This window comes from Xyrauchen texanus, chromosome 12, assembly GCF_025860055.1.
Source record: "Xyrauchen texanus isolate HMW12.3.18 chromosome 12, RBS_HiC_50CHRs, whole genome shotgun sequence".
Lineage (NCBI taxonomy): Eukaryota > Metazoa > Chordata > Actinopteri > Cypriniformes > Catostomidae > Xyrauchen > Xyrauchen texanus.
In genome coordinates, this window is record NC_068287.1 from 47,084,450 (window position 1) to 47,105,491 (window position 21,042).

Genomic DNA, 21,042 nt, shown 5'->3' on the forward strand with positions numbered 1-21,042 from the left:
TCATGTCCCTGGGGTTGTGAAAGTGCAAGTTAAAGAAACGCTGCGTGTGTGTGTGTGTGTGTGTGTGTGTGTGTGTGTGTTTACCCTGCATCATGCTCCTGTAAGCCGTGTCTGTGATGGCGTAGATATGAGGAGGCATCTCGTGTCGTTTCTTGCCCTTGTACATTTCTACGATCTCCTCCGAGTATATGGGCAGGTTCTTATACGGGTTGATCACCACACAGAACAGACCCGAATATGTCTGCACACAAACATTCAATCAATTCATGCCAAACTAATACTCATTAATATACAGAACATCACAGTCTGAATGATACCACAGCCGATAGAAGAACATGTGTTGAGACCATAATGAAAGTCTCCAGCCGACCCCTACATGACCTCTGACCTCATGATATCTGACCTACTGAATGGCATCCATGTCTGACCGTTTTCACCCGTATAATTCACTAACGCACCATGTCTCTCTCTCCATCTTTGGTGTTATGGTGATCGGCCCTTCATTTAGTTTTTAAGGTGTTTTCGCACTAGAGGGTGTTTTTAATCAAATCTCATTCACAGTTGTGCACGTTCAAATCTGGCCCGTGCAAGCTTTGACCTTAATCCTAATTGGTCACAAGATGCACAAGAACCGACGATGCTTGACGTCACTGATGTTAAACTGGACGCAAGGCATCTTGGGACTCCAGGTTTGAATGTGCAGAAGCACAAATGATATACGAGAGCTTTAACAGACACTAAAGACGCTATGAAACGCACGAGTCTTGATAGGGTTTTGAGCTCGTATGGGGTGAACTAACCCTGAAATCCAGAGCCGATTAGATGGACATAACGGTCTAGAATAATCTCAAACAGATGCATCATTTCAAGTCCCCTCCCAACACTGTTCTACATGTGTTTGCGACTCAAAGTCATTTGTTTCTTTCTTCAGCTTCACCCCCTACACTGCACTTTTTCCTGTCCCAGAGGACCACATTGTTCCTAAAGTTTCCTGTTGGGAGAGAACGGCACTGAACTCTTTGAGAGTGTGTGTGTGTGTGTGTGTGTGTGTGTTTGTTCTGGATGGTTTGGTACACATTTGTCATGAACAGCCATTTTTAACAAGCTCCTTTTGCTAAATCCAATGTTTTCCTTGAATGCTGGGAACGTTTATATCAGGTGCTTGTTCTACAATACATTTAAATCCAATTACACATTACAAAGGGGGGGTTTATATATGGCGCCAACCCATTTATTCAGCTGTCTTTGTTCCAGAAGCATTTCCCATTAATTTATCGCACAGGGATTTCATAAAGCCATGAATTAAACCAAACAGCTCTGAGATTAATCACAACATTACAAACTTTCATTTGAAGCAAAAAGGTGGCCGGTCGCTGCAGAGCACTTTTGGTGCACTTTGTTGGCCGTAACACTCCAATTGGTGGATTGTTTCCCTTCAGGATCGTGGGTAAAAAAATTATGTTGAAATTGCACGAACTGATGGCTTTAATAGAAGCATATAACCTTGATTAACAACCTCGGAGTTCACCACAGGACTACCTTTAAAGGTTTATATGTTATGGTTAATAATCAGCTCCCCTACGGAGGAAATAAATACGATTTTGACTCCTAGAACCAGCACTATCTGACATGCGTTTGACCGCTCGTACTCACGTAAATGAGTCCGGAGTAATATCTCTCCTTCAGGTTGTGCAGTACGGACGCCTCGTTCAGGCAGGTGAGTTCGGCCATGTCCTCCACCTTACTGAACTTGGGCGGGTTCATCTTCTGGACGTCATCTTTACTCACGCGCACCTTCTTCCCAGAGTCCACCAGCTCCACCATGACCTCATCGCCATGTTCCTCCTTCACCGAGCCCACCTCGAATCCCAGACGTTCGGACGGGATCCACACTAGCTTTTTGGTGGCCCAGTCGGCCTGCGCCAGCGGGTTATTCACCAGAGAACGATCCACGTACAGGAAACGGTCAGCGTCCGACATGATTTCTGGAGACACAGAAGAGAGCAGAGGGTTAGGAGTCAGTGGGATGAGTATAATACGAATAAACCTCTACTAGGATGAATTTGTATTTAATTTTTAATTGCAATGTCATTTTTATATTTGTTTCTGTGGTATAAAGTGGTGAAACAGTCTCGAGAGGTGTCATTAAAAGCTGAAATTCTTGAAGAAAATTGTAATAAGTAATAACATTTAATTTTTTTTAAAAGCAGTGAAACAATTTTCCTTAAAATAGTATTAATATTTTGAGATACTTCTGTCCACCAGTTATATACAGACAGACAGACAGCGAGAGAGAGAGAGAGAGAGACAGACAGCGAGAGAGAGAGAGACAGACAGCGAGAGAGAGAGAGACAGACAGCGAGAGAGAGAGAGACAGACAGCGAGAGAGAGAGAGACAGACAGCGAGAGAGAGAGAGACAGACAGCGACACAGATAGTGGATTTTGCCAATAACGATAACCAAGGTGTTGGAAAAGGACGACAACCGATTAATCGGCCGATAGATTTTACATTTGATTCAAAGAATGTTAAAACAATGACTATATTATAACAATGACAGAGGCAATAAGAGTCCAACAGGAATAAAATCCCAGATAAAAATGAAGATTTGGTGAATAATGTTGGAAACCAGCTTGAAACACACAAAAGGACTCTTATTTTGAAATGCTCTATAATTAGGTTAACCAAATTAAGCTTTTAATAGCATTATATATATATATATATATAAAAATTTTAATATTTAAAAGATAACTATGTATAATCATTTTATATATAGTTCTTTTTTTTTTTTCACCAGATGAAGAGTTTGCATTTATATTCCTTGAGGTTTAATGAGGAATAAGGTTAATTATTATTCACTAGATCTGAAGTTGTAGACAGTTGTATGCGCTGTCAGGTTTCCATATACAGGTGAAACTCGAAAAATTAGAATATCGTGCAAAAGTTCATTAATTTCAGTAATTCAACTTAAAAGGTGAAACTAATATATTATATAGACTCATTACAAGCAAAGTAAGATATTTCAAGCCTTTATTTGATATAATTTTGATGATTATGGCTTACAGCTTATGAAAACCCCAAATTCAGAATCTCAGAAAATTAGAATATTGTGAAAAGGTTCAGTATTGTAGCTCAAAGTGTCACACTCTAATCAGCTAAACACCTGCAAAGGGTTCCTGAGCCTTTAAATGGTCTCTCAGTCTGGTTCAGTTGAATTCACAATCATGGGGAAGACTGCTGACCTGACAGTTGTGCAGAAAACCATCATTGACACCCTCCACAAGGAGGGAAAGCCTCAAAAGGTAATTGCAAAAGAAGTTGGATGTTCTCAAAGTGCTGTATCAAAGCACATTAATAGAAAGTTAAGTGGAAGGGAAAAGTGTGGAAGAAAAAGGTACACAAGCAGCAGGGATGACCGTAGCCTGGAGAGGATTGTCAGGAAAAGGCCATTCAAATGTGTGGGGAGCTTCACAAGGAGTGGACTGAGGCTGGAGTTACTGCATCAAGAGCCACCACACACAGACGGGTCCTGGACATGGGCTTCAAAGGTCAAACGTCTTACCTGGGCTAAAGAAAAAAAGAACTGGTCTGTTGCTCAGTGGTCCAAAGTCCCCTTTTCTGATGAGAGCAAATTTTGCATCTCATTTGGAAACCAAGGTCCCAGAGTCTGGAGGAAGAATGGAGAGGCACACAATCCAAGATGCTTGAAGTCCAGTGTGAAGTTTCCACAGTCTGTGTTGGTTTGGGGAGCCATGTCATCGGCTGGTGTTGGTCCACTGTGCTTTATTAAGTCCAGAGTCAACGCAGCCATCTACCGGGACATTTTAGAGCACTTCATGCTTCCTTCAGCAGACAAGCTTTGTGGAGATGCTGACTTCATTTTCCAGCAGGACTTGGCACCTGCCCACACTGCCAAAAGTACCAAAACCTGGTTCAATGACCATGGTATTACTGTGCTTGATTGGCCAGCAAACTCGCCTGACCTGAACCCCATAGAGAATCTATGGGGCATTGCTAAGAGAAAGATGAGAGACATGAGACCAAACAATGCAGAAGAGCTGAAGGCTGCTATTGAAGCATCTTGGTCTTCCATAACACCTCAGCAGTGCCACAGGCTGATAGCATCCATGCCACGCCGCATTGAGGCAGTAATTAATGCAAAAGAGGCCCAAACCAAGTACTGAGTACATATGCATGATTATACTTTTCAGAGGGCCGACATTTCTGTATTTAAAATCCTTTTTTTTTTATTGATTTCTTGTAATATTCTAATTTTCTGAGATTCTGAATTTGGGGTTTTCATAAGCTGTAAGCCATAATCATCAAAATTATATCAAATAAAGGCTTGAAATATCTTACTTTGCTTGTAATGAGTCTATATAATATATTAGTTTCACCTTTTAAGTTGAATTACTGAAATTAATGAACTTTTGCACGATATTCTAATTTTTCGAGTTTCACCTGTAGTCGCATTATTCTTTGTATGTCCTCACTTCAGTTTAGATTACTTGATTATCTAAATCAAAATAGCGCCAGCCACAGAGGAACACGGAGGAATAAAACTGTTGGCATATATTTTGGCCAATAAGCTATAGTTCCAAAAAGCAACTTTCGGCACTGATTAATGGTAAACCGATATATCGGTCTAGTTCTACATCTTATTTGCTATTGTTAAATTGTATCATGTTTATCTGCATTTATATCAGCAATTCTGCTCTCTACATATCGGTCATTAAACTCATATCATCGACCAGTATTTAACACATTTTACTCGATTGTCATTAAATATTTGCCTTTAAGAAAATGCTCTAAATGTTGTTCAAACATTTATAAAAACCAGTACAGACACAAACATGATATTATAAACTAGATTTATAAAAAGATTTATAATTTTTATCATCTCAAACAACCATTTTGTCAATGGCCCACTTACCGATATCACTACTAGAGGTAAACAGATATATCGGTTTGACCGATCAATCGGTGCCGATAGTTGCTTTTCAGAACCATCACTTATCGGCAAATATATGTGCCGAAAGTTTACATCATTTTGTAATTTTGATATACTTAATTATACTTTAAAGTCCAGCGTTATGCACCAAATCTTCATTTTTTTTCCTGGTTGTAATTGGGATTTTTGCTGAACAATAAACCGCATATGGGATTTTATTCATTTTGGACTCTTATTCTGTGCCCGCCATAGTAAGAAAATAATACGATTAATTTTCTGATATTCTATAAATCGATTTATCGGCCAATTAATCGGTTATCGGCCTTTCCCATCTCCTTAGTTATCGGTATCTGCAAAATCCGCTACCGGTCGACCTCTAATCACTACTCTCTAATTAGTGGCTGAAAGTATTATAAAAGGAGCCGAAATGTGATATAATGAACATATGGTGTAGGGAGATGCAAACACAGATTCATAGTTGCCTAATTGCAGACCTCTGATGTGAGGTCCACATCCCCCACCCACACGTCTTACACAACTCCTGAGGAACGCTGGTCTGTAAAACACTGCTTACATCAGCAGCTCGTAAAACACGCTGAAAAGGGTAACAGTGAGATTTAGTTTTCTGCCAAACAAATAAAATTATACAATGCTCTCGTTCGACCTCTATAATCACAGCAGAGGAGACGTTTCAGACACACAGTTGTGATGATGAACGTTGTGTGTGAGATACTTTGTTTTAATGAGGTGGAGCCAAACACGTTGTTGCTTACACTCTTCAGAGACTATGTTTAAACAGTGCTTCTTTAAACAATGTGTCTTTCAGCAGCAGCTCTCAACTGGTGGGTCGTGATCCAAAAATAGGTTGCAAGGTAGTGTCGCGGACAGTAGGGGAAAACAATGCCAAGAACCGGTTCTCCATTCCCAACCCTACTTTCAATAGCTTTTGTTGTCACTTGTCATCATGGACAGGTTTTGTGACATGTCCTCATCCTCAAACACCATCGACTAAACCACACGAGGTAAATGGAAATGCCAACAGATTCCAGTCATGCCACATTGAATACAGGTTCACATGCAGGGAGGATAAAAATGCGTTTTGGTACCGTGTTGGGTCGCTACTTGATGTCCAATGTCAAATCTGTTTTTTAGATCCTGTGGTGTCCAACGAGAGCTCTTGGTGGGAAGGAACTCGACAGACGCAAGGTGTGGCGTTCACGCAGGTTAACGCAGTCGCCTGAGGGACAAAAACAAATTCGGCTGAACAGCACTGCAAGCCCGGACAGGCCCAACATGGCCGCCAGCAGTTCCCACGCACCACTGCTTTTCAAAGAGTGACAGTAGAGGGAGGGTGCGCAACAAGAATTACCAAAACACACGGCCAATGTCAACATACGCCTCAGTGATCTGAACAAGAGCTGACGTTACAGCTGAAGTGTGCTTTTGGATGATAAAACACTTTCTATCCCAGTTTAATGTGCAAAGTCAGCTATGAGCGCGCCATTGGAGTAGTCCGATTCCTCCAAAAAGTGTAAACACGGCTGGTTATGTAGGTTTAGCCTTCCTTGCGGTGACAGAAATCCCAGATTAGGTTTACTGCGCAAAATCCCAATAAAAAGCAGAAAAAAAAATAATAATAATAATAATAATAATAATTTGGTCCCTAATGTGGGACTTCCAACCATTCACAAGACCGAAATACGCTGGGGACTCTTATTTTGCACGCTTAAAATCATCTATAATGTATTTCAATATAAACGTTACAAAGTAAACATTGTCGTATAACAAATATAAGCAGTAATTCATTAAAGTAGATCATCAGCGATAGCGTGCATAAACGTCCTGTATTCCGGTATTATAAAACAACGTTTTTCTTTAGAGACACCTAAAAACAACACGACCTTAAGTCAATAACGGTTATAAAAATAAACGTCCATTAATGGCCATTAATCGGCAAAACCAATATATCGGTCGACCTTCTGCGAATCTATATCTTGAATTTAGTTTATTTCGCTATTGAAGCGCAAACATAAGCACTTGTTATGCATTGAGGTTTATGCATACTAAAACTGCCAATTGGGGAAGAAAAATGTAATTAATTCGGGAAAGATGCGTAAACAAGTTTTATTGCTTTTAGGTATTTATTTAGATATTTATCATGTTTATATATTTTTTTACTGGAAAACATGACTATTTTTAATCCGTATTTTTGTCTTAAGCAGAATAGTCAATGGATCTGAAAGTTTGCAGCATCAAATCAAGTCTCTTCCTATGCAAGAAGGCATTCTGGGCCAGAGTAAGTGGACCACAGGGGACCGCACTAAACTAGTTAAACGTCCAGCTCTGCTAAAGTACGTATTGGTTTCACTAGTCCAAGCAAAAACAAAACACGAGTCCTCCCTTCCTGGAATGCCAGAGGTTAAAGGTTAACAGCATCTCCGAGTGTCTCATAGGTCATTCCCACATTGTTTCCTGTGGCAATGTGCCGTCCCTCTATTCTCTCACAACTGGTTTGGGTGGTTCAGTTAGTTTAAATGTATAGAGCAGCCGGCCATATCTCACTTGTCTTGAAATGTATCTGGTCACACTGCAGTGTTTTCTGGTCAAGAGACCGATCGACTGACATGTAAAGCGACCAACCAATCTTTCCCATTTTATATAATGTTTATGGGCGAGGAAGTCTAAAATCAGATGCCAAAAAAAAAAAATGATTATATAATTAATATATATATATATATATATATATATATATATATATATATATATATATATATATATATATATATATATATATATATATATATATATATATATATATATATACACATACATACACACACATATATATATGAAAAAGTATTTGCCCCCTCTAGATTTCTTCTATTTTTGTGCATTTTCCATTCCAAATTGTTTTAGATATTCAAACGAGATATACAAGGTCCTTGGATGTTGCGGCTTCCCAGAATGATATATTTCAGTCACCTTTATCCTCATCATTTCTGGAATTTATTTCAACCTTAACACAATGTGCTAGTCGTGGGTGAGACCTTTTAACCAACTTCAAATAGGTGTTTGATTTGATTGAACAGGTCTGGGTGTGTCTAGTTCAGCTGAACCCCATTATGAATGCGGTTTCATAGATTCTGGGATTTTGTAAACTAGTGGGGGCAAATACTTTTTAACACAGGCCTCAGTTGGTATTGGATAACTTTTTGCTTCAATAAATAACATTACAATTAAAAAACTGTATTTTGTGTTTACTCAGATTGCCTTTATGTTAGGATTAGTTTTCATTTGAAACAATTTAGTCTGAGATACACACCAAAACTGAAGAAATCAGGATGGGGGCAAATACTTTTTCAAAGCACTGTAACCACTAGAGATTTTCAATAATTCGTCGGTCCCGGGGGCCTGGATGGCTTAGCATTTGAAGACGTTGACCATCACACCTGGAGTCGTGAGTTTGAATCCAGGGTGTGCTGAGTGACTCCTTAGCAACCAAATGGCCCGGTTGCTAGGGAGGGTAGAGTCTCATGGGATAACCTCCTCGTGGTCGCTATAATGTGGTTCTCGCTCTCGGTGGGGCGTGTGGCGAGTTGTGCGTGGATCCAATGGAGAAAAGCGCAAGTCTCCACATGTGCTACGTCTCCACGGTAACGCACTCAACAAGTCACGTGATAAGATGTGCGGATTGACGGTCTCAGATAGGCAACTGAGATTCATCACCGCCACCCGGATTGAGGAGAGTCACTACGCCACCATGAGGACTAAGAGTGCACTGGGGATTGGGCGTTCCAAATTGGAGAGAAAATCCAAAAATATTTCAACAGTCCTTCGTCAATTATTCCTTATGACCAATACCCATTACGTTCTACCCATAACTCCCTAGCGACAACTCTGAACACTTTCCCAATGGATTAGCAAATACTGGGAAAGCAGTCATGTCAACAACATCGCTCACAATCTAGTTAAGATTACCGTAACTCTTGCCTTTTTATTTTGCAAAACCTATGGCTGGCACGATTCAGTTTTGTAAAGGCTTTTGACACATTGCTCATTTTTGTTTTAAATGCAGAACCATCAAAAAACAATTATCATTCTCACCCCACGTTCCAATGTGATGTGTGAATTAAGTGAAAACTCCCTCAGAACTCCATAAAATCACTGAGTGAATGAAGATATTAATGCAACTTCCTGTGAATCAACAGAGCTTCGGTTCACATCATAATGTGTGAGGTCATTCTGAACACAAAGATACTGAGAGTCTACAGCCACAGTGTGACACACATCTGACACACTTGAGTCTCTTGGTGCTTCTGTAAACCTCATATACCTGATGAGGAAGAGTTCATAGTCATTACTGTTTAAATCATGATTTCCTCTGAATCAGTCACAGGCTGAGCCCCAAACGAACTGCCGTTTCAGTAATTCCCACCCATCCGAAAGGTCTTAAACTAATATTCTAGGTTCAGCTCAAACAACAGCATTTGTGGCATAATATGGATTACCATAAAAACTTATTTCGACTCGTCCCTCTTTTTCTTTTCTCCCCTTTTTCTCGCTAACGTGGAACACCCAATTCCCAATGCACTCTAGGTCCTCGTGGTGGCGTAGTGACTCACCACAATCCGGGTGGTGGAGGACGAATCTCAGTTGCCTCCGAGTCTGATACAGTCAATCCGCGCAGCTTATCCCGTGACTTGATGAGCGAGTTGCCTTGGAAACGTAGCACGTGTGGAGGCTTCACGCTATTCTCCGCGGCGTCCACGGACAACTCGCCACACGCCCCACTGAGCGCGAGAACCACATTATAGCGACCACAAGGAGGTTACCCCATGTGACTCTACCCTCCCTAACAACCGGGCCAATTTGGTTGTTAAGGAGACCTGACTGGACTCACTCACCACACCCTGGATTCAAACTCTTCAAGCTTTACGTAGTCATGACATGTGATGAAAGATTGAATAGATTGAAAAGATTTAAATATGCACAATGTTAGTTAGCGATTCTATCCCGCTACTGTTGTGCTAACAAGTATTAGAGTTTATTCCAATGCAATGCATTTCTCCATAGACTTCCATTGTAAGAGCATTTACTGTAAACTATATATATATATATATATATATAAAATGAGGGACAGGTGGAAATGAGTCACTTCATGGTTCTTTGTAGATTAACAAAGATTTGTGATGTTTCAAAGGTTTTTTTAAAGGCATGCAATGTTGCAGAACGTAAGAGAGAGGAATGAGGGTACAAAAGCAGGAAATGGTGCAATAGGGAGGGAATTTACTAATGAAATACACATGTAATCACAGCTACATTTACTCCCGCCGTCCCCACACGTCTCACTGGATCATTTTGTTCCAGATGATGATTTGTGAGCAGTAAAAACACTCAGGAGCATCCAGTGTGATGGGCCAGTACAAAGCAGAGCATTCTGGGAGATACGGCACGAGTTCAATTATAATGGAATGTTTTGCTTTCCATTTTTAGATGCGAGACTGTGATTGTCCAGCAGCATAAGTGTGTGAGTGTGTGCGTTTCAGCTCATTATATAATAAAAGAACAGATCAATACATCTGGTCAGTCCAGACCATTACAACCCGTCAAATTCACTTCCAGCCCATCAGATTGTGAGCTGCTGTTTTCCAAGTCAACCCGTGAAGTTCTTTGTACTGTTCAAATTTAGCTCATATTTAAATATTAAAGACTGCCACACCCTTTCCGTAACTCACTTCCTGTGTGTGTGTGTGTGTGAGTGTGTGTGTGTGTGTGTGTGTGTGTGTGTGTGTGTGTGTGTGTGTGTGTACTTAAGGAATAATTCAGCCAAACATACAAAATGATGTCATCATTTATGCACCCTCATCTTGTTTGCACTGGCGTTTGGCTATTATTCTTCCATGGAACACCAAAAGTGAAGTTTTAAATGACGTTTTATGCAATTAAAGTGGATGATTTCAGTCCCTAAAATGCTTCCGAACATCTCCGTTTGTGTGCCACAGAAAAAGGTTATAGATGTTTGGAACATTATGACCTTTAAGAGACTTTTAGAGACCGAGAGGTTGGTGGAAAAAGGTGGAAACAAAAAAGGAAATGACAAAGTTGACGTATTTTGACATATGAGGGTCTGTTATGTGAATTCGTCTTTCCAGTTATCAGCATCCCAGACCTCATCACACTGATATTTTTACAGGTCAAAGGTCATGATTTGTAGATCACCAAAAACACACAGAAAACGACCACACATCCTGAAACTGTGGGATAAATAAAAATTGACTTTCTTAAAAACGCACCTAGTCTTCCGGTAAAAATATCTAAACCTCCTTAAAACAAGAAAAAGCAGCAAAATATGGCATTTGATTTCAAGTCATTGTTTTCAGAGAAATGGGACCAAATTTGGTGGGTTTTATGCTTAAAACAACATAAAACTATTTGCCAATGGGGGAAGAAAAATAAACTTGTTTTCTCTTTGAATCAAGGTTTTTATTTTTTACCCCATTGGCAAATAGTTTTCTCTTGTTATAAGCACAAACGTCACTAAATGTTGTTAGAGTTCTCTAAAAACAAGAAAAATATCTTCCATCATGTTGCTTCTCAAATAAATGTATCTTGTTTAAAAAAAATATATATATATATTTTTACTGGGAAACAAGTCAAAAATACTCAATGAGAAAAAGATCGATTCATCAATGCACATCATTTAAAAGAAAATGTTTGCCTTCATAATGTTTTATCAAGGCAGTTGTGCTTGCTCTGCTTTTATTTAAGTATTGTTAAGATGTAGAAAAGTGCGAAATGCTCCTATTGTACTCTACTGTTCTGCACAATTACCACATAACCAGATTCATTAAAGGTGCTGCAAGCGATTTTAACCATTCTACTTTCATGAGAACGAGCCGTTGGATTAGCCACGCCCCTTCTTTCCACTCCAAAGATACCAAATGAGCTTTATTGAGACCGACATGATGCAAAACAGTAGTTAAAACAACAGCAGCAAAAGTGTTAAAACGTGTTAATTTTGCTCATCAAAAAATGTATGCTTGAGTAAGTAGCCTAGAAAATGACAAGGTGCCGACTACTTAACAGGATAAACTATCTTTTATTCTGTGTGCACGTCATGTATAGGATACATTAGGTTTATTGTAGGCTACATCACAGGACTATAGTTACTTTTTTTTGTTATTGGTTAACATTATTTACCGAACAAGTGTAATATTTGATCAATGGCTACATGTTGTTAAAAAGGCAACATTTCAGTGCATTTTTTTGTCTCTCATAGATTTGGCTTAGTCCATCTGTTAATTATTTTCAACAATGTCCTGACTGGGGGGGGGTCTGGCTATCTCAGCGAGTAAAGACGCTGACTATCACACTTGGATTCACGAGTTCAAATCCAGGGCGTGCCGAGTCACTCCAGCCAGATCTCCTAAGCAACCAAATTGGCCTGTTGGCTGTTTACGGAGTGTAGAGCCGTCCCAGAGATCGATGAGATATCTCACAACACTCATTTCAGTAACATCTCTCCGGGAGTAGGATCATGTTTTGCATACTTTTCCAAATCGCTTAAAGCACTTTTAATACGATGCGGCACGATCCAAACCCCATCTAACCCACTCTGGCCCGTGTTCTCGAGATATCCGCATCGACCGTTGAAAAACTCCTATCACTAATCCAAATCTCATCTTTATAAGCTCAGAAGACAGTTAGTCTGTGACTGGTTTAAGAAAATATTTATGAGCATCTTTATCTAGAAATAATCGTCCACCGCCCACTGTATGTCTCTTCTCTTTGTTTTCCGTTGCCGAGCATCTGATCTCTCTGGACTGGAGCTTATCAGTGTTTCGTGATGCCATGCCCAGTGAAATCAAAGCCCAAAGTGCAGATCAGTGTGGACTTTGACCCGTCCCACCCAAACCAGTACAGCGTTACAGTAGTTACTAATGAACCAACCCAACACGTCCCATAAACCGACCCAACCGAGATGAACTCCAAAAAACATTTTATTCAACTGAATGTCTTTTATTTCCACTTGAGATGTGTCCAGAAATTATATAAGACTTTTTTAAAGAGTATATGTCTTGAGTAAGTTTGTGTTTGTTTTAATCATAAACCTCAAAAAAAAATGTCTTAGATTTATGGTTAAAATCATGAAAATAAACCATTTACCATTGGGCTACAGAAGGAAACCTAAACTCAACTCAAGAAAGGCTTTGCAACCATTGAACAATACAGTTTGATGTTTAGTTCTTGCGCAAAACAAGTTAATACACACTCACATGCAGCTGTGCAGGTCTTCTCAAAACACAGCATGAACTGTACACTACTAATCTTACTCTCAATTAATCCAGGATAAATCCAGACAGCCATTCAAAACCATGTTCTGGCTCCAGGAAGTCTCCAAAACGGGGGTTTTCCTCATGAAGCCAGACAAGGGCAGTACAAAGTTTATCCTGAGCCACCGTCACACTTGGCTTGTTCCAACAGGAAGTTACATCATAACCCTGGCAGTCATCCAGTCAGCAGGAGAATTTGTCATGCAACAAATCATGCAATAAACGCAACTATTAAAGTTTGACAATTAAATGCACAGCCATATTTCTCTTTAGTCAACATTCATCAGGCGTTTTCAGGCCCTCAATCAGGACGTGACTCTTTACTCAATGGTTGTCTGGATGTTTGCTCCCGTTCGCTCATTTCCTGTGATTGTTGGATTCTCCCGCTTCACAGGTGCACAGCGGGAAGTACTCTTTAAAATAGGGAAGAAAGCAAACCAAACAAGGAGAAGGAGGAAGAGAAATTGTGGTGCTAATCAAAGCGCAGTCCTCAAGTTAAAACTGCAGCGAGGTGAAATATTAGACGGTTCTTGCCATGACGATGATTCAGATAGAGCGCCAATTATCGCTTTGTTCGGTGACGCGTTTCAAATGTATTGCATCGACAGCCAAGCGATCATTTTGACAAACTTCGTGAGTTGAATTGTAATGATACATTTTTTGGGACCGCTGCACTGTTCAGCGTGAACTTCTCGTCTCTATCTGAAGGGATTTATGCATATACATACAAATTGTTTGATGTACTACGAGTACTTTCTAGATAAACTTTATAAACCTTTAATCATTTATCGATATTGATTTCTAGATAGACTTGGTTTAGATCAACTGTGCCGCACAAGCCCTCAAAAGTGAAGCCAAAACGTCTCGATCGCCCCCCGGTGGCTGGTCCTAGTATAGGTCATAAGCCCCGCCTCCCCATGTTATTCAACGGGACGTGAGACCAACTAAACAATTAAATTACACTTCACATATCTTTTTTCCAAAGATAGAAACGACAGTAAATGACAGAAACTATCACGTTGATGTCATTTCAAGTGTTTGTTTTCAAAATAAGTTTGTTTTTAGTGATTTGATGCTATAAAAACGCTGCTGTGACATCATGATTGACAGCTGTGATTGACAGGTTCTCTGAGCGAAGTAGTCACCGAAGCACCAACTGACTTTTTTTCGGGATCTTCAGAGGACTGAGGAGATTGGAGCTTTAAATTTAATATCTAAATTTCTATAATTAATTATTTCACACCGTCATAAGTCAAAAGGGCCGTGTGCTTGCAATTGATTCAGCGAGAGTGAGGGCGGGGCCTTGATTTCGCGGCTTTACTTCCTGCTCACTACTGCGCAGGTCTGGTCCCGAAATCGCAACTGTGCAGACTCAAGTCCCAAGATGTCAGCGCCATATCGGGACACTGGCGGCTTCAGTTCTCACCAATGGAAAAGAGTGAAGGGGCGTCGGCCATCTTTTTTACAGTCTATGGTTTAGAACAAATGAATACCTACACTAGCTAAGTATTTAGCAGTTTTCTTATTCTATTATTTCTAATCTGGCTTTATTCGATTTTTGTTAATTTTACATTTACACTGTTGACAACTTCCCCCTGTAGGGGAATAACAATACCGGTTATTAAAGTCGTACTATTTCCTATGAGCAAAGACGTACAATATCTTACACTTTGCCATCACAAACTAATGATTACCAATTGTCCTAAGATGGTGTTGTTTTTGTCTTATTGCATTGCTTTCAAAGCGTCACAGCCAATCAAAACTCAGCGCAATCTTATAAAACATCGCTATGTAGCGTTGGGAAGTCAGATTAATTTAATGAATTGGTTCACTTGAATGGTTCATTTAAATTCACCAATTCCAAAAAAAGGCGATTCCCTTCGTTGAGTTTTACGTCTTTTTAGTAGTAAACTCATAACTACACGATTATGATTATGAAAAAACGTTCATAATTGTCAATTATTTGCCTTGATATTGCATTTGTATTGCAAAAATAAATATGCAACGAGTAACCGAATTTGTTCACAGATATTTTCTTTCCTTCGAATTCAAATTTGATGCCTACATTTGTTGTACCGGTCTGAAATTCTGTTTGTTGATTGGTCAGATGGGAATAAAAGCTTCCCTTACGATATCGCTATCTCATTCGAATTATTACGAGCTGTCATGAGATGGTGTCATTTTTGTCTAACTGCATTTAGTCCAAATCTTAACTGCCAAACTGAGCCAATCAAACTCAACGTAATCTCACAGAGCGTCGCTATGTAGCGTTGGGGAGTCGGATACGTTTTAGTGAATCGGTTCGTATATTGTAGTGTAGATAACTAGCCAGACTGTTTGTCCCAAAAGGAAAGCTTGACTATAGTTCAAATTATACACAATTATACACATTTAAAGTAGCGTCACCAACACTACTGGAAATGTAATTGCAGAAACTAAAGCAGCACATGAAAGCTCACTGGAAGTAACATGACTCATGCAAAAGATTACAGGGTCAGGCAATGTCATCACATGAATCACAGACGAGACACGATCCTGGACGTTCACGTCGACATGAAGACACCTGAACATGACCAAATTCAAACACACCAGCAGCATGTCAAGACCCAACAGGACACGGGATTCAGAAGTCAATGCTATACCCACACTTTCACGGGCTTTGACTAGAAGCAGCCAGTTCCTGTCGGAATAAACGACACCTCAAGCTCAAAGACCTCATGCAGGTCCACACCCGCTCAGAACAGCCTCGTTCCCTGCCATTGTGCCTGCGGATTAACATCTGCCAGCCTGCAGCCATTTTCCCTCAACTCAATCCCACACTGCCTGAAAGAGCCGCTCAACAGTGTTCTCAGGAGTCATTTAACGTGCCAAATTTATGGTTTAGCACTGAAGAATGCGGCTGGCATGGTCTCCTGAGGAAAGAGCTTGGTGAAGAATTACGCAATCAATGCACAGAATTCACACAAAACTTCAACTCTCAATCTTTCTCAGAAAGAAGGGCGTCACGAGTCCACAATGAAGGCAATCAACGCCACACGACAAACTAGCGCACTTCCAGAAGCTTGCCGTTATCGTGATTATAATGGGAATGCTCTAGATCGTCATTGTGCATCACTAGCAGAGCAGTCGCGATGTTCATGCACAAATACTAGCGTACTATTTACTGCACATTAGTGAACATTTTTTGGAAATGCTCACATTCAAGACCTTTGAGAAAAAGGTGCTTTTTATGGCAAACAATAATGCTAAATGGCACAAATCGCAACCTTTGATTGGCGCGTGCATTCCCTAATTTGCAGCGGAATTTTATACAATACTTAAACTCTAATGGTTGACACGTTTCAGTCAGGACATCACCCACCCCTAACTGCAGTTTTTTAGTTTTTAAATACGCAAAACATTATGAATTACACAATGTTACTGATTCCCAACAGTAGTGTGCAATAGTGGTCACATGACCCAACCTCCTCACGTTTAATTCAGCGGGTGCCGTCCAGCTATCATTAACAAATATAAACATGGTTATTTAGTATTCTTAATTTCACCCCAAAATTTCGTCATTTTTGGCCGTCAAATTAAATGAATAAAAACGTATAATTTTTTCGGGTTATTATTGGGATATTGAGCGGTTTTACCGATATATCGGCACCGATATTTGCTTTTTGGAACTATCGGTTATCAGCTAAATTCAATGCCATTAGTTTGTTTTATTATTATTATTCCTCCGTTTCTGCCGCTGCAGGGATCTACAGAACAACAGCGGCCTCTAGAGGTGAAATACATTCACAGACTCCACGTGGAGTTTATTGTACAATGTTTGACAACGACTGAAGAATGATCTACTCTTGATGAATTACTGCTCACACAGTATTTATTAGCCTATGACAGTGTTTACGTTATTGTGTTTACACTGTTAAGCATTGTTGATGACTGTAAGAGTGCATGTTTGGCTTCCCTTATGTGTTTGTGTGAGCGCAGACATTTCTAAATAATAGTTCTTGCATCTGGGATTTTATTTATTTTGGACTCTTGTTGACTCTTCGTCAGTGCCTGTCACAGGAAGGAAAGACTTCAAAAAGTTTTTGACATTCAATTGATCGATTTTTATAAAATTATCGGCCGATTAATCCGTTATCTGCCTTTTCACCAGATTAGTTCTTGGTATTGGCGAAATCCAATATCGGTCGACCCCTACGCCGTTGAATACTGCACATTTTGACAAATGACAGCAGGTCATCTTGGTACTGAATGCATACTGAAGCACATCCTGCAGAAATAGTAATAGTTTGCCATTCCAAACACAGCCTGAGTTAAGAGACAGACCAAACAAAATGTATAATTATCAGTGTGTGCTTTTAATAGGTCACATTGCCCTAGACTCACTCCCTCATGTGTCTCTCTCTCTCTCTCACACACACACACACTCTCTCACTCTCACACAGACAGACACTCTCTCACACACACACACACACTCTCACACAGACAGACAGACAGACAGACACACACACACACACACTCTCACACAGACAGACAGACAGACACACACACACACACACACACACACACACACACACACACACACACACACACACTCTCACACAGACAGACAGACACACACACACACACACACACACACTCTCACTCTCACACAGACAGACAGACAGACACACACACACACACACACACACACTCTCTCTCTCTCTCTCTCTCTCTCTCTCTCTCTCTCTCTCTCACACACCCTGCCCAGGTGTCTTTGATAAAAGTGTAACTGGTTGGTTTGCATATTAATTCAACAATAGCTGCACCTTATTGACTAAGACATTATAACCTAAACGTGCACACAAGCATATCCTCACAAACACCTGGTACACACTTGAACTGAACACATAAATGAAACGGACTGGACACAGATTGTGTTATTTGACATCTCTGTATAATGTAGGTTTCCAGCAGGCTCCGATGAACATGATTTGGAGTTCTTAATATAATTATAATGTTCCTCAAAGCTTGCAGGACACCGAGAAGAGAGAAGCGCGCACACAGCGGTCTACGGCAGGCGCGTGCTCGTGCAATCTGCGTAACCCGTTTATAAACTTCACAAACTTGCAGAAAATAAATGTATCATGTTTCACTCAAACACGGACACTATCGCTCATCAGAGTTTGTTTTGGGGCCTTGGGTCAGAGAACGCGCGCTCCGACCCAGTTTGACCAGGCAATGACGTAGAGTGCCCTGCGCAACGTCAAGCGTCCCAACAGCGCGCAAAGAGACGTCATAAACAAATCTGCACAAATATCATGTTTTCAGCCATTTTTGCGCGTTTCTGCAAGATCCGAACCCTTCTGAACCCGCTCGGGCCCGCGTGAGCAGGTGTCCCTGCGCTCGAGCACTTCCTGAAACACACCGCGCGTTCTGACGCGTCTATGAGGTAACGCGTCGCGTTACGGACGCGTCACAGAGTTAACAGTCCCCATTCGCAAGATATCATGGAAAACATTTCGACATTGGAGAAGTTTGAAAGAGCAGCGAAATAAGGTCGCGTCAGTGAGTTCCCACAAGCGGCGCTTCCTGGTTCTCTCTGCGGCGTTTGAATGGGTCGAACCGGCACCGAGCGGCGGCTTTACCTGCTGTTCAGATGCAGACGCGTGGAGTTCGGGGTCGGCTGTCAATAAACTCCAAGGACTCGACGTGGATTCGTGTCGCTGCGCTCCAAACTTCTCTTTTCAGTCCACAGCAACTGAGCACAAGTTAGCTTCTTTCTCTCTCTTTTTTCTCTCTTTCTTGCTCTCTTTCCTCCCTCCTGTACTCGTTTAGTTGAACTCCGTCCTGCGTGTTCGGGGTGCGGTTCCAGCGGGCGGTGTCTACACCGCGAGGCTCCGCCCCTCCGCCAATCACAGCCCGCCTTATCTGCCTTCCCAGGGGCTTCGGCCAATCACAAGCGGCTATGTTCGCATAATAGGGTGAACTTGAAATAGTTGGGCCGCAGGGGCCCGTATGTGTTTAATGTCTGAGGTATGTGCGCGTATCTGGGCTTTTAGGACCATATAAGTAGCCGGACCGTGTTTACACACACACACACACACACACACACACACACAGCAGGAATGTCTGGAATCAGGACATTTCTTCACAAAAACACTTTCTCTTATTGGATGAGGAATTTTAAATTGCATTCCACAATATGAAGAGTTAAAATCACTGTTTTCATTCAATTATTTATTATTGTTTAGTTTATTTTACTATTTTTAGTGTAATTTACTCGTATTTGAGCACAGATATGTTTAACAATGTTTTATCTATTTATGCATCTTGTTTCGTTTGCACACACACACACACACACACACACACACACACACACACACACACACACACACACACACACACACACACACACATATATATACAGACATAAATGCACATACATATATATGTATACATACAGTACATATATGTACGTATTACATACTATATATAGATATACTATATATATATATTATACTGTATGTAGTATATAAATACATATAATACATACATATATACTGTATATATAATACATACAGACAGTATAAAATACATTATATACAGTTTATAATTCATACAGTATAATAATATATATATATATATATATATATATATATATATATTAGTATATAATACATATTTATGATACAGTATATACATATATGTATATATATAGTATATATTCAACTTGTATGAATCATTTGATGCTTTTGTTAATTTTATTATTATTTTAAATGTCATGTTTAAACTGGATTGACTGCTTTTAAAACTATTTCACCTGGAGTAATTTGAGTGTTAGTCGCTGATAAGAGACTGTAGGAAGTTTTTAAAGTGCTTGAGGCTGCACTTTTCCCACTGACACATTAAATACTCTTGCTTGCATTGAAAAAGCATGTGTGTGTGTGTGTGGAAAAATGTGTAGCATGATAAACATCATCTGTCTAGCGCGTGGAGATACATGTACATGTGTGTTTACAGTGACATGATCATTGGAGACTCCACACTGTAACCATGGAGATGATGGAGGGGTCGTCACGGTGTCAACGGCAATAACACAGATGCAATTAGCTGTTGTGAGTTCCAAAGAGACAGATTGACACTTTCCACTCATGCACAACATAACAAACGTCCGTCAGACTGGCAATGAATTAAAACACTCTCAGCTCCAACAGCAAAACCTTCATGATATCAGCGTCCGGAGTGTGTCACACTGACCTCCCACCACAAACATACATGCAATAACTCACTTCTGAACAAACTATATTGGGGGAACATAGATGAAACGAGTCTGACGCTACAACTATGGAAAGACATGGCAAAAGGTTTTAATGTGACTTTCATATAACGAAAAGGAAAATGCTGAAATCTGTTCGTTTTACTCAAAATAAACCCCTGGGACATGTCTCAAAGTTGAAGAAATACCCATATATGACTGATAATGCAGCATGTTGTCATGTGATGTGATTTCGATTTCCTAACACAATTCCATCAAACTGAATTGAGTAATCTTACATGAATCTTTTAATCATCTAATTAAACATTACACAGTCTAATTTGATAGACCTCTTATGAAATTGAAAAGCGTAAATCCTAAATATTTTGAGTGTAATATAATGATGCTAATATTATACCTCGCTTGGGCCATATTCTAAGGCAGCGGCGGGGAAGGCAATCCCAGAATACATTGCGTCAAACTCGAAAAGTGAACATCCAAGATGTCAGACGAAGAATTACATCT

At 40.2% G+C, this 21,042-nt stretch overlaps 1 protein-coding gene across 2 annotated transcripts in view; it reads right to left on the reverse strand.

Moving 5' to 3' along the window:
- LOC127652409 (myosin-9-like) overlaps positions 1-19,113 on the reverse strand; it is a 49,260-nt gene extending 30,147 nt beyond the window's left edge. For both annotated transcript variants that reach the window (XM_052138532.1, XM_052138531.1), the window contains exons 1-3: positions 18,908-19,113; positions 1,654-1,985; positions 85-241 (exon numbers count right to left, since the gene is read on the reverse strand). In XM_052138532.1, the coding sequence (XP_051994492.1) occupies positions 85-241; positions 1,654-1,980 (484 nt within the window). In that variant the 5' untranslated portion in view covers positions 1,981-1,985; positions 18,908-19,113. The remainder of the gene's footprint in view (positions 1-84; positions 242-1,653; positions 1,986-18,907) is intronic.
- Positions 19,114-21,042: the final 1,929 nt, after the last annotated feature.